At 33.9% G+C, this 13,767-nt stretch overlaps 2 protein-coding genes across 2 annotated transcripts; both read left to right on the forward strand.

Moving 5' to 3' along the window:
* The first annotated feature begins 3,213 nt into the window (after positions 1-3,213).
* Positions 3,214-4,209, forward strand: LOC116018887 (V-type proton ATPase subunit G1-like). The gene is made up of 4 exons (XM_031258913.1): positions 3,214-3,298; positions 3,436-3,539; positions 3,631-3,731; positions 3,823-4,209. The coding sequence occupies exons 2-4, from the start codon at positions 3,452-3,454 to the stop codon at positions 3,964-3,966; spliced, it is 333 nt and encodes a 110-aa protein (XP_031114773.1). The 5' UTR covers positions 3,214-3,298; positions 3,436-3,451; the 3' UTR covers positions 3,967-4,209.
* A 559-nt stretch (positions 4,210-4,768) lies between these two features.
* Positions 4,769-8,214, forward strand: LOC116021124. The gene is made up of 3 exons (XM_031261734.1): positions 4,769-5,588; positions 5,844-6,452; positions 7,735-8,214. The coding sequence occupies exons 1-3, from the start codon at positions 5,082-5,084 to the stop codon at positions 8,047-8,049; spliced, it is 1,431 nt and encodes a 476-aa protein (XP_031117594.1). The 5' UTR covers positions 4,769-5,081; the 3' UTR covers positions 8,050-8,214.
* Positions 8,215-13,767: the final 5,553 nt, after the last annotated feature.

The raw sequence follows: 13,767 nt of genomic DNA on the forward strand, positions 1-13,767 counted from the left end.
AAAGTTGTTTTCTAAACGTCAAAAATGGTGATCACAGTAATACAATTTTTTTTAATAACTCGTGCATTCTAGAGTTGAGAAAGTATGAAATACAAAGTTAAAAATATAAAAGATAGTTTGAGCATGTCAATTATGGGCAATCTAAACTGGTTTACATCTTTGTGATCTTTTGCTGATTAAGGTCACAAGGCGGAATTTACCTAGTGCGCATTTTCAGATAATGACTACAAATTTCTCTTGTTAATCATTACTAATCATTGTCTAATTATAATTACAAAAATATCATTATCAGATTTAACATTTGCAAAATATTACCAATCATTAAGTATTCTAAATACTCCGTATCAAATAGAGAGTTAGATGTTGGAATAAAAAAAATCCTTTCTAGAGTTGGAAAAGAAATTATACTTAAGAGTCCCGACGCCCAAGCAATGCCAACATGCACAATAAGTTTTGGTGGCAAAATAAAGATGCATGGTGACCTTCATTGGTTATCCTAGGAAAGAATTTGAAGCGTACTGGTGGTCTGGGATTTAAAAGACTTCATGCTTTCAATGTTGCCCTTCTTGCAAAATGATCGTTGTCAAAAATGAGATATAGTTCGGTTTAGTTTTGTCGTTTGGGATTGGCGTTATGGCACATACTTGTGCAATTATTTACTTTTGGGGTTTTTTAACCCACTAACGAGAATCCAAGCACAATCATAAACATAAATTAACTAACAAACTAAAAACATAAGAAATAAAGATGGATTTAAACTAGGAGTTATTACTTATCAAGATGCTACATATACTCATAGATTAGGGAGAACAATAATCATGTATGAAGAGGGTCATACACTAATGAATTCAAGACCATTCTGTCCCTTGAATTAGAGCAAGAGATTTATAACAATATGTGTGACTCAACCTCGAGCTCTTGAAGCTCCTCGGTATATTAGGCCCCCCAATTCGTCCCCTACTTCCGTAACGAGATATTTGGGTTGTACAAGAAGTGGCTTGAGTTTTTACCCAACTTCCGTTGTAGCAAGAACTCTCCAATTACTTGCCAATAAAAATAGTTAGTAATTATTGACAATATGCAAACAAACCTCCTTGTATAAGCTTATGATTCAATATTATAAATATTCCCTTTATGAAATTGTTAAAAATGTAGCATTCAAGATAAACGTGCATAATTTAAATGAAGAAGCAAGGGAAAATGGAGTGTTTTTTACATAAAGCATAAGGAAAATAAACTTGCATAACTTAAATGAAGTAGAAAATACAAAACAAACAAAAGAAAAGAAAGGAAAAAAAAAAAACAAGTGTTTTTGCTCTAAGTTCTACATCTTGCTTAGCCTAGGTCTGATTTGGGAAAGGAGGAGGCCTATAGGCATCAAGTGGAGCAAAAAAAGGGTCAAAAATGCGTGTTGTCACCCAGGCTGGTTCGGCGGGGCGTACGTAGCCCAGACTGCAATGTAGTACATCCTTCTCCTCTTGCTTTTTTGATTTGGTTCTTTTTCTCTATGCAATTAATATTGCTGCTGATGATCCTCATCTTCTTGTGCTTTTTCCTCTTCGTTTTTTGTCATTCTTCTTTGTTTTGTCTTTTTGGCTCCACCTACTTTCATCACCTATGAATTCCACCAACACCATAAAATATTAGATAATTTAGAGATTAACATGCAAATTAGGATTAGATAAATCACCTAATTAATTACAACATAACTTAATTTCTTTACATTTTTCTAAATAAAGTATATTTTGCATTTATCAATCAAAATAAAAAAAAATCAAGGTTATATTGAATACAAACTATACAAAGTTAGTGGAAAAACAAGCTTAAATATGTGGATTAAATATAATCAATTATACGCTTATCACAAAACAAGGCTGGAGATTCATTACCAATCCCGATTCTCTTGTCTCCAAACTATACAAAGCTCATTATTTTTCCAAAGATAATTTTTTCCAAGCCAAGATCGGGTCAAATCCGAGTATATTGCTGGTGTTTTATTTTGGTTGCTCAGCTCATAATATTCTTTTGGAAGGGTGTAGCATACGTATTAGGGATGGAAAATCTACCAACATTGTTAATCAACCTTGAATTGTTAATCAACATGATACAATTTCCTTTACCATGCAAAACACCCATCGATTTAGCAAAGGACAAAGCATCACACATAACCATCTTCAATCCCATATCCGATCCGGCCATCTGTTAATATACAAACACAATCAAAATAAAAACTTGAAAATTTTAAATATGCAGTTGACATCACAGCAAATGAAAATGAACACATTTAAGAAATCGAATCCATCCAGAAAAATGAAAGAATTTTCTATAATCGAATTCTCGTTTGTATATGCACATGCACAATTATAATTCATTTGGTAGGAACCGAAAATTTAAGCTAAAATTTCAAAAATCTAGATGCAAACAAGTGAAAAAGCAGCATTTCTAGTAGTGTGGATTCGAAAATTTTACAATTAACATCCATAACTACTCTATTCATTTTCCTTTGTAACCGAATCCATGGTATAACTATTGGTTGGAATGCAACCGAAAAGAAATATTGTATGTTTACCTATCTTATAAATTATAAGTTCTAATTAACTTTTCCATTAAGTGTAAAATAAGCTATAAACTCGGTTAGGTAAAACCTATGGAGCTTAAAATAATAGTTTATTTTGAAACGCTCCGATCCTCCAAGTAGTGTTTCAAATAAACTATTGATGACTTTTAACATTTTTTAAAAATTTTGTATCCTTATTAATTTACAAAAATACACAATTTATCATTGTTTATAAAAATGTCCTTTTGTTTCTTTTTACACTCATCATCTTATTCAACATAATTTTACCAAAACACCTTAATTTCATTTGGTATGCCAAACATAGCCATAGAATTGAAAATATAAAAGATGGTTTGAGTCGGTCAACTATGGGCAACTTGACTTAGTTTATCTTCGTGTAATTATTTGCCGATTAGGGTCACAATGTGAGATTTATTTATTGCACACCCTCAAATAGTGACTGTAAGTTTCTCTCATCACTTTAAAAAATAAAAAATAAAAAGATGGGACTTTTCGAAGACAGAAAAAAAAAAAAAAAAAAGTTTAAAAACAAACAAACTTGGTCCAAGCTAGGAGCATTCTCTGCTCTTGGTTTTCCTGTTAAATAGGATCAAAAACCAACAACTACCAAAACATGTGGATTAGCAAATCACCAACTTTTTTAATGTATTTTTCTCAACAATTACTTAAACCATTCATCTTCAATCCCATGTCCATCTGTTAACCCAAACACTCATACAGGTAATTATATGTCATTACATTCGCACAATTAATTTCGGGTTATCATGATCTCTAGATTCATCATACATTCATACGTTCTTGCATTATATATATATACGCACGCCTATAATCGCTTAGATTTCATGGGATTTTACCAGATTGGAGCAGTGGAAAATGGATACAATGAAGGCTCAAGGAGGGATTCAGATGTTGTTGAATGCAGAGCAGGATGCTCAACAAATCATTGCATCTGCAAGAAATGGTAAAGTCGGAACCCTAGACCCGTCTTTAATCGGTTCATAAGATAGATAAAGCAAAATTTATAAGTCGAGAACACTTGATTTGTTGATCAGTTAAAATGGCGCGGTTGAGACAGGCTCACGATGAAGCAGAGAGGGAGGTGACAAACTACCGCACTCAGTTAGAAGCCGATTACCAAAAGCAAATCTCCGAGGTTTTGTTTTCCAACATGAAACATTTTTTCATCCGCGTTTTATGTTTAAATTTTGTCAATCATTGTAATAATTAGAAAATTGGTTGTGCAGTGTAGTGGGAGCTCAGATTCCAGTGTCAAGCGTCTTGAAGCAGAAACTGATACGAGGATTAGAAAGATGAAGGAAGCTTCCTCCAGAGTGTCACCGGATGTTGTCTCCATGCTCATCAGGCACATAACTACTGTCAGAACTTGATTCTATAAAATTGAATAAATGATCCTCTACCAAAAAAAAGTTATATTCAGATCCGGATGTGAATCTTGGAGGCGTCATGTATGGATTTTGTCCGCAAGAGTAAAATTATATGACCGAAATAATGTCGAAATTGTTATAGTTTATAACTTAGATTGAATGATGTTTTAATGATTTCAAATGGATTAATTTTACTGTATGTTCCAGTACTATATAATATAATGAAATAAGCAGCAAATTGATTAATTAGTGTTGTCTTCCTCATCAACAAGAAGTGGGAAATTTTTAGTTTTTTTTTAGTTCTGAAAAATATATTATTTTTCCTTCCATAATACAATTTAAATGAGATTAAAATCTAGAAATATTATACATTACCTCTTGGTCAGTATATATATAACATCAGCTAGTCACTTATCCATACTTATTTTCTCTTATAATTATGTTTAAGAGTTAATACGATCTTTAGTTGTCGATTTTGATGGTTATTTTCATATTTAATTCTTGACAAATAATTCATGTTATTGTGAACTTTAAATTTTATAATTTTGTCATAGTTAGTTTCCAACCAATTATGCATGGGCAAACAATAGAGCCATTGAGCCATGATTGCAATTTTGTTATATTTCATCTATCTTTGATTAACAAACTTTTTTGTAAATTAAAATTACAAATTTCATTTGTAATTTTTTTTTTTTTGTTAATAGAGGTTCATACTTTTGTTGTTCGAGCTATTAAAATCACACTTGTTGAGATGGGTTCTAGACCCAAACAACACAACAATTAACTTTTCATTTATGAATCGAACTCTAAAATGTGTTCAATAAACGAACATAAACTAACGCTCGCTTACAGAACACGAAGTAATAACACTACATTGTCAGCAGTAAAGTTTGGTACATTCTCAGACACATGGAAGTCCATTACTCTCATGCAGTAGACACGCGTCAATCAAAAGCCTACGTGGCAGTCTTCGAAACTGCATGCCCAAGAATCCCGAAATGTTCTCGAACTTGTCGGACTGTCAGAGTATCGATCATCATAATATTTCCAGGCAACACCATATATAGAATCTAGTTTGCACCCATATATTCCTCGATCGATCTCCAGATTAGAATTGAATGAAGATGATGAACGTTTTGGCTTTGTCCCTAGTCCTAACCACGCTAGCGACGGCGGGGGTTTTGTCTCCGCCGCCGCCGGAGAAAAATCAAGAAGACGTGATAATCAAAGACGGCCACCGAGTTGTGGTGGTGGAGTACGAGAAAGAGCAGGGGAACACCAAGGTTTTGATTTCTCCGCATGAATCTTCCGAGGATATTGCGGCGGGGAAGGGAGGAGAAAAGATGGAGGAGGAGGACGGCGACGGAAGTTATCATCATCTCCGGCGGACGACTGCCGGAGAGCTCGTGTGTGATGCTTTTGGGAGATGCCGGCGCAAGATCGCCGGCGCGTTCGACCGGACGAAAGACACCGCCCCGGAGAAGGCGGAAGCGGCGAGAGGCGCCGTCAGCGAAGGGCTGGGAAAGGTGAGAGATACGGTGGTGGATAAAGGCCGTAAGGCGGCGGAGATGGCGTATGAGGCGGAGGAAGAAGCGAGAGACGCCGTGAGCGAGGGGCTTGGGAAGGTGATGTTCAAAAATTATAGTTTAAAATGATATTTAAAGTAATTATTATGTAAATATATATAAATTTTTTGTGGTTTTATTCCCAATTTAGTTGGGTCAAAGTAATTTTGAGTTAAATTATACTATGGATCGGGTCTATTCTGGTTTAATAATAACTTTCAAATGTATTTGACACATTATGTGTTTATAATTTGACAATTTTTGTGTTGTCTGCTATATGTACGTGGAAACAATTATTAAGTTATTTGTTTACAGGTTAGAGATACGGTGGCAGATAAGGGCAACAAGGCGGCGAAGAAGGTGTACGAGATGGAGGAAGGAGCTCGGGACGCCATAACCGAGCGGCTAGAGAATCTAAGAGCGAGCGCGGCGGAGACGGCGAAGGAAACGGCAAAAGACGCGGCGGAGAAAGTGAAGGGCATCAGAACAGACGCGTCAAGAAAGATGGAGCACATGAAGGAACAACTTTCCGACAGGGCAAAGAAGGCCGAGGAAAAGGTCGGAGAGGCCAAGGAATCCGCGAAACAGAACATTCTCCGGTGGGCCGGCAGAGCATTTGGGATGGCGAATCTGATAGGATTAGCCTTCGCGTACGGAATGTCGGTGTGGGTGACGTTTATTTCTAGCTATGTTTTGGCTAAGGCGCTGCCACGACAACAATTTGCAATGGCGCAGAGCAAAATATACCCAGTTTACTTCAAGGCGATGGCTTATAGCATTGGAACTGCGCTTTTAGGCCATCTGTTCAGCCAAACGCAAAGGCTCCACTCCAAAACTACACAGCAGTTCTTGGGGTTTAATCTCCTTTTTTCACTCGTGATGGTGTTAGTCAATTTGCTCTATCTCGAGCCTCGTGCAACCAAGGTACACACAATTTAAAAGTTTTAAGTTTTTAATTTAAACAGATCTACTGGTAGGGGTGTGCATTCGGTTAACCGAACCTTTTTAACCAATCCGAATTAACTGAAATTTTAAAACATTTAACCGTTAACCGAACCGAAGTTTGTGTTACTGAATTAACCGAATCGAAATTTATTTTTTTTCGGCTAATCGGTCGGTTAACCGATTAACCGAACTTTTTAAACCTAAAATATAATTAAAATTCTAAAAATAACACCTAAAATAATAAATCCAATTAAAATAAAATACAAATCATCCATAACTTCATATATTCAAACATTTATAACTTCACATCTCCAATTCATTATTTAGTATTTATATTTAATTATTTATCTATATATATAAAATATTCAGTTAACCGTTCGATTAATTCGGTTAACCGACCTTTCGAACCGAATTAACCGTCAACTGAAGTTTCAAGATTCCTTTAACCGTAACTTCAAGATTCCTTTAACCAACCGTAACTTCAAGATTCCTTTAACCGTTAAGCGAACTAAATTTTTCGATTCGGTTAATGGTTAACCGAAATTTTTCGGTTCGGTCGGTTAACCGAAAAAATTCGGTAAATTGCACATTTTCCGAACCGAAAAATTTCGGTAAATTGCAACCCCTATCTACTGGTACCAAATTTTACCAATTGAGCTGTATAAATTTCACCAAGCTGTCTATATGAGCTAGTGCTATTCTTTTTGTCACTCACCCTATTACATTGTGAGGTTAGATTTCATGATCTCTCAATTGGACATGTCACTCGACCACAATGTCATTGAATAGTAATGTGAGTTTATTTAGCCCACATTCTTAAATAAGGCAAATTATTGTGTGGACCATGGTTCACATAGTGTTGTGCATGTGAATCATAACAAAAAGTACATTTTTAATATACTAAAAATACATTATTCGTGCATTGAATGTACCTTATACAAAATAATGTATTTTTAATACTTATACAAAATAGTGTATTTTTAATACTCAAATAATGTACTTTCTCTAAATATAATGTACATTCTTAATATACTAAATTTATTATTTGTGTACTGAATATACATTATTTGATAGTATGATTTTAATATACTAAAATTAATTATTTGTGTACTGAATATATATACATTATTTTATAGTATGGTTCAGACAGTTATGTGAAAAAAAATATTCTTGAATATAATAATTACTGAAATTGTAACAAAAATGAAAAAAAGATTAAAAATGGGAATTGTCATATATATAAATATATAATGCAATGCAGGTGATGTTTGAGAGGATGAAGGTGGAGAAGGAAGAAGGGAGAGGAAAAGTGAGCACCGAAACGGAGCACGGCGGCAGCGATGGAGTGAATCCTCCCGCCGGAGCAGTCAGAACAGCGACAGCCACTGAAATAGCAGAGAAAAAGCTGCAGCGAGAAAGAGCGGAGGAGGCGGCGGGGAAGTCGTCGGAGATGGTGAGGTTGAGCAGGAAGCTGAAGAAGCTGAACTCGTACTCGTCTTTCCTTAACGTTGTTACGCTTATGTGTCTTACGTTGTACCTTGCTGACCTTGGCCAGCGTCTTCATGTTGCATGTTGATTAACGCTAGCTGCGAGTCTCGGTTCGTCCAATGTCTTTTATATGTAGTTGTAGATTATTGTAAATTAAATGGGTTGTGGATTTGTAGTGTTTGTGATGAACAATGCTTATTGTAATCCTTAGCATGTTTGTGACATTTGACTGCCTATTATATTATAGTCCACACAACGCAGTTGGGATCATGGTATAACAATTAAAGTCTTGTCAGGCTCACACATGTAGTTATTATTATAATCTTTGGTATGTTTGTGACATTTGATTCTATACTATGGTTAACATAGTAATGGGTTACAGTTTAAAATAACATAGCATGGTGTGGATATACGTGGAGATTCGAACCTATGACCTTTAACATATCTTTGATAAAAAAATTAAAGCATATGCTCCATCTCAATTAAAAGTTTAAACTGATAGTTGAACTGCATATTATATTTATGCTCACAATAATAAACTATTTGAATATTATTATAGGATCATTATTGAATTGATCAATACCTAATCATATAATAACTCATGTATGTATGCAAACTTAAAATAATATTTTATAATAACAACAATCATATCTGAAATTCTTTGATTTTTAAATCACTTAAAAAGTCATTTTTATTTTTGGTCGTACTGTTATTGGGCATTGCCAATTTTAGACCACTTCATTAATTTTTGCCACATTGTGGCCAGTCTTATTTAGTCATTGCCACTTTTAGTCCACCGTTAAAATTTTCGTCAAATTGCCATTCAAAATAGGGGTATTTTTGGTCTTTCATGCTTTGGTCATCTCTTTGACCCTTTGCAGTAGTTTTCCTTACACATTTTTATCCATTAAAGAGGTTTGACAAAAGCCATGTGAGCCACATTAGAAAGCCATGACTTTCGCCGGACATCTTTATTGGATGAAAATCTGTAAGGAAAACCACTACAAAGGGAAGGAGATGATCAAAGCATGAAAAGTTCAAAATACCCCTGTTTTGGACGGTTATTTGACGAAAATTTTAACGGTGGACTAAAAGTGGCAAGGACTAAATAAGACTGGTCGTAATGTGGCAAAAATTAATGAAGTGGACTAAAATTGGCAATGCTCCAATAACAGTAGGACCAAAAATGGAAATGACTCCACTTAAGGGTGTGTTTGGAAGCCCGAAAAATGATTTCCGGAAATCATTTTCCGGGCTTTGAGTGTTTGGCAACCCATGGAAAACCCAGTCAACGGAAATCATTTTCCGTTGACTAGGGAAAATCAGCCCCATTTGGCGGAAAATGACTTCCGCCAAATTTGGGCGGAAGTCATTTTCCGCCGATTACAAACGCACACACAGCAACCTTCCGGCGGAAACCATGGTATGGTTTCCGCCGGAAACCAGAGCACTGCTTTGGTTCCCGGCGAGGAACCAGAGCTCCAGCGGAAACCAGATCTGGTTTCCGCCGGAACGGGGGGGGGTTTGTTTTTTTTTTTTTTTGTTTTTGAAATTTATTATTATTATAAATTATTAATATTATTTTTAATATTATTATAAATATTTTGCTATTATAAATAAAATAATAAAAATATATAATTATACATTTCTATCCATTTTCTGGAAAATGAACTAAACACACAAAGACAGTTTTCCAGAATGCAACCAAACATGGGAAATGAAACTATTTTCCGGAAAATGACTCAATTTCCAGAAAACATTTTCCAGAAGTCATTTTACTGCTTTTCAAACACACCCTAAAAGTAGTTAGAAATCAAAGAATTTTAGTCGGGACTTATTTTTTACCTCCACAAAATTGCTTCTCAGTATTATTGATCACCAGTAAATCAGCAATAGAAGTGATAATTGGTATTTATCGATCCATCTTTCTAGTAGTAGAAAAATATGATTGGTTAGGTGATCAGTGTGAACCTTAATTAATCTTCTAATCACCAGGGGTCAAATTTTTGTTTTAAAAGAATTTAGTCATAATTGCTGGAAACTTTTCATTTGGTTAATTGATTGGAACAAAATATTCGTAAATTGGACATATTTCTTTGACACTTCTTCTAATAGATCATTTATCTAATCATCTTATAAATAATAATTAATAAATACTACATTATGACTACATCATAATTAATGATTTTATGGAGACCAAGTTCATAATCATAAAATTGGGTAAGAATATATATGGATATAACGAGGAAAAAATATGAATAATATTATTTAAACGCTGAGTTTAAATAATATTTACAATTAAATTAGTAAATAATATTGTTGCCACTGAAAATTTGCTAAATATTATTATTTTTTAATATTAGTATATTTAAATAGATTTTGGATAATATTGATATTATCTAATTTGTTAATTAGAGAATATCAAAAGAGTTTGAATTTATCAAAACTCTTTATCCTACAGTTATAAATAGGACCTTTTATTTCTATGTATTCATCCTAGGAAAAATCATAGAAATAACTTTGAAGCTTATTATTTAGAGAATTAGAGATCATGATGATGAAAATAAAAGCCCCATGATCCTAAATGTAAAAGTTCCTCTTGAAAATCATGCCTATCATGTTGATCCAAACCTAAGCCCCATGATCCTAAATGTAAAAGTTCCTCCTTGAAAATCATGCCTATCATGTTGATCCAAACCTCCTGAAGATCAAGCCATTTAAAATCCGGAGGTCCTTCAGAAGAACAAGCATATAAGTTCTTCTTTGAAGATCAAGCCATTTAAAACCCGTGGGCCCTTCAATGGAGCGTTCAAGACATCAACTGAAGAATCAGAGGACCATATATCCAGAGTTTGTTCCTACACCGCATATTGATACACATTGTAACTAGAATTTTGAATTCCATATATATATATTCAAAATTTATTTGTTCACAAATTGGCACGCCCAGTGGGAGAGCTCTGCCTCTCATCTCTTCATAGGCACCGATATAGGGGCAAACCCCATATGAAATCTGAAATTGAGGAAGCTAAATGATACTCCTTGGCACGAGTTAAAACGACCTCATATCGATCAAAGCTCCTTGGCACGAGTTAAAACGGTCTCATATCGATCAAAGCTCCTTGGCACGAGTTAAAACGGCCTCATATCCATATCTCCTTGGCACGAGTTAAAACGACCTCATATCTCCTTGGCACGAGTTAAAACGGCCTTATATCTTAACTGTAGTGTCGAGACTTCCTTGCACTACATACTTTCGGGTGGTATATGCTCTCAAGTGGTGTACAAGCAAGTCTCGAGGGGGCATTTGTTGACACTGAAAATTTGCTAATTATTATTATTTTTTAATATTAGTATATTTAAATAGATTTTGGATAATATTGATATTATCTAATTTGTTAATTAGATAATATCAAAAGAGTTTAAATTTATCAAAACTCTTTATCCCACAGCTATAAATAGGACATTTTATTTCTATGTATTCATCCTAGGAAAAATCATAGAAATAACTTTGAAGCTTATTATTTAGAGAATTAGAGATCATGATGATGAAAATAAAAGCCCCATGATCCTAAATGTAAAAGTTCCTCCTTGAAAATCATGCCTATCATGTTGATCCAAACTTCCTGAAGATCAAGCCATTTAAAATCCGGAGGCCCTTCAGAAGAACAAGCATATAAGTTCTTCTTTGAAGATCAAGTCATTTGAAACCCGGGGGCCCTTCAATGGAGCGTTCAAGACATCAACTGAAGAATCAGAGGACCATATATTCAGAGCTTGTACCCACACCCCACACTGATATATACATGTAACATGAATTTTGAATCCCATATTTATTATTCAAAATTTATTTGTTCACAAATATATCGAGTTGGCCCAACTCTAGGGGTGGATTCAGAAGGGGCAATGGAGGCAGCTACTCATCCTTCTCCCTCCCCACCCCATTATATATAATACAAAAACACACACATATAGCAGTAACTTATATATATAAATAAAATGTACATGTATGTAAATCATTAAATGTTTAAGTAATAGTGTGCGTAGTTATTGTACTTTAAAATTTTATATTATAGGTATGGCTAGGATCATGGCACACCAACAACATTTTACTTTATTTTAGCTTTCCAAGCCCTCCCAAAGCGCAAATTATATTGTGGACCATCATCATAACTGATACTACAGTTGTATTGAACGAATACTGTAGTTGTGTTGAAAGGAAACTGCAGTTGCACGGAACAGAGGTCATTCATCAGTTCAACACAACTGCAGTATCCGTTTAACACAACTACAGTTCCAGATGGATGACACGACCTCTTGTTTCGCGCAACTGCAGTATCCTTTCAACACAACTGCAGTATCAGTTCAACACAATTGTAGTATCAACCATTACCCATGGTCCACAGTATAACGACTGTCCCAAAGAGGGGAGAGACTTTATTTTAGCTTTTTCATTTTATGATTTAGTCATGACAATGCAAATAATTTGTTTTAAGCCTACTTTTCATAAATCATGTAGTAAATATAGTCTACTCGAACTATTTTATTTAATTGAATATTATATTTCATATTTTGTCATAAATAATTTTTTTATAGCATTTTAAAGTGTTTTAAAATTTTACCTCACTCATCAAATATATTTAATTTCAAGTTTTCCCCTTAATTATTCCATAATCCATCATAAACATTGTATTGTAATTTATAATATATTTTACATTTACACCATATTATCGGTGTTTGATATTTCATCATGAACATTTTTGAATTTATTTAAACTTCGTCTCCACTCTAAAAATTTCTAGATTCGTACCTGCATGGCTCCATTAATAATTAATCAACATATATCCATTAATCCAATTCGAAAATGATTATTCCAAAATATGAACCGACAATATCACGTTTTCGATCTCAAACCTTAGTCTTTTTAATGTTATTTAATTAATGTTCTAGTACCTGCGTGCTGACTCCACTTCCTACCATACACGACAAATGGTGCAAGGTGTCCTGTCGCTGCACAAATGTTTCTTCATATCATTAAATACTCTAATTACACCTCATTATATTAATGCATGATTATTTAGTCAATCATTCTATGGACCATAATACACACAGCTGTGTGAAGTATGAATAAAATTTACATTTTTTATATATTAAAAATATATTATTTGAGTACTAAAAATACATTATTTTATATATTATTAAATAATGTATATTCAGTACACAAATAATATATATTTAATATATTAAAACTATACCTTATTGTGTACCATGGTCCAGAGAAACAATTGCCTTATTTAGTTTGTTTCGTTAATTGTATCCTTATCTCGTTCATCTACCTCTCCAAAAGTCTAAATGCAATGAATTACCAACAACGCCACGCAACATTAATAATAATAATAATAATAATAATAATAATAAATATTATATATCTATAGTTGTAATTATTTGAGTGATATTATTTACTTGCACAATATTATCCGGGTGAATGAACTCTGGGTTTTAGTATAAGATTGGAATTGCTATATTTAAGTTTAATTGCAGAATTATAAGTTATAATTTCATGAGTGGTCTCTTTGTTGAACTCGAGAAGTTAAAAGAAGGCTGTGATGGAGACTGAATTGGAAGTGGTTCTTGATAAGATTTAGTCATGTTGGGTATGACATACAATCTTTTTTTATATATTATTTCGAATATTCAGAAACTCATAAGTTGCGACGGAAGTTTAGCCATATTCATAAGAAGGCTAATTTTCATTGATTGGTTAGCAATACATGTTGGTAAATGGTAACATTCACACGGCATTCAT

The sequence above is a fragment of the Ipomoea triloba genome, chromosome 5, assembly GCF_003576645.1.
Source record: "Ipomoea triloba cultivar NCNSP0323 chromosome 5, ASM357664v1".
NCBI lineage: Eukaryota > Viridiplantae > Streptophyta > Magnoliopsida > Solanales > Convolvulaceae > Ipomoea > Ipomoea triloba.

Excerpts from the sequence above, each read along its gene's own strand:
- LOC116021124 (XM_031261734.1), top strand. The coding sequence starts at position 5,082 with ATGAAGATGATGAACGTTTTGGCTTTGTCCCTAGTCCTAACCACGCTA. Across the intron at positions 5,589-5,843 it reads TGAGCGAGGGGCTTGGGAAG|GTTAGAGATACGGTGGCAGA; the intron begins GTGATGTTCAAA and ends ATTTGTTTACAG. Across the intron at positions 6,453-7,734 it reads TCGAGCCTCGTGCAACCAAG|GTGATGTTTGAGAGGATGAA; the intron begins GTACACACAATT and ends AATGCAATGCAG.
- LOC116018887 (XM_031258913.1), top strand. The coding sequence starts at position 3,452 with ATGGATACAATGAAGGCTCAAGGAGGGATTCAGATGTTGTTGAATGCA. Across the intron at positions 3,540-3,630 it reads CATTGCATCTGCAAGAAATG|TTAAAATGGCGCGGTTGAGA; the intron begins GTAAAGTCGGAA and ends TTTGTTGATCAG. Across the intron at positions 3,732-3,822 it reads ACCAAAAGCAAATCTCCGAG|TGTAGTGGGAGCTCAGATTC; the intron begins GTTTTGTTTTCC and ends TTGGTTGTGCAG.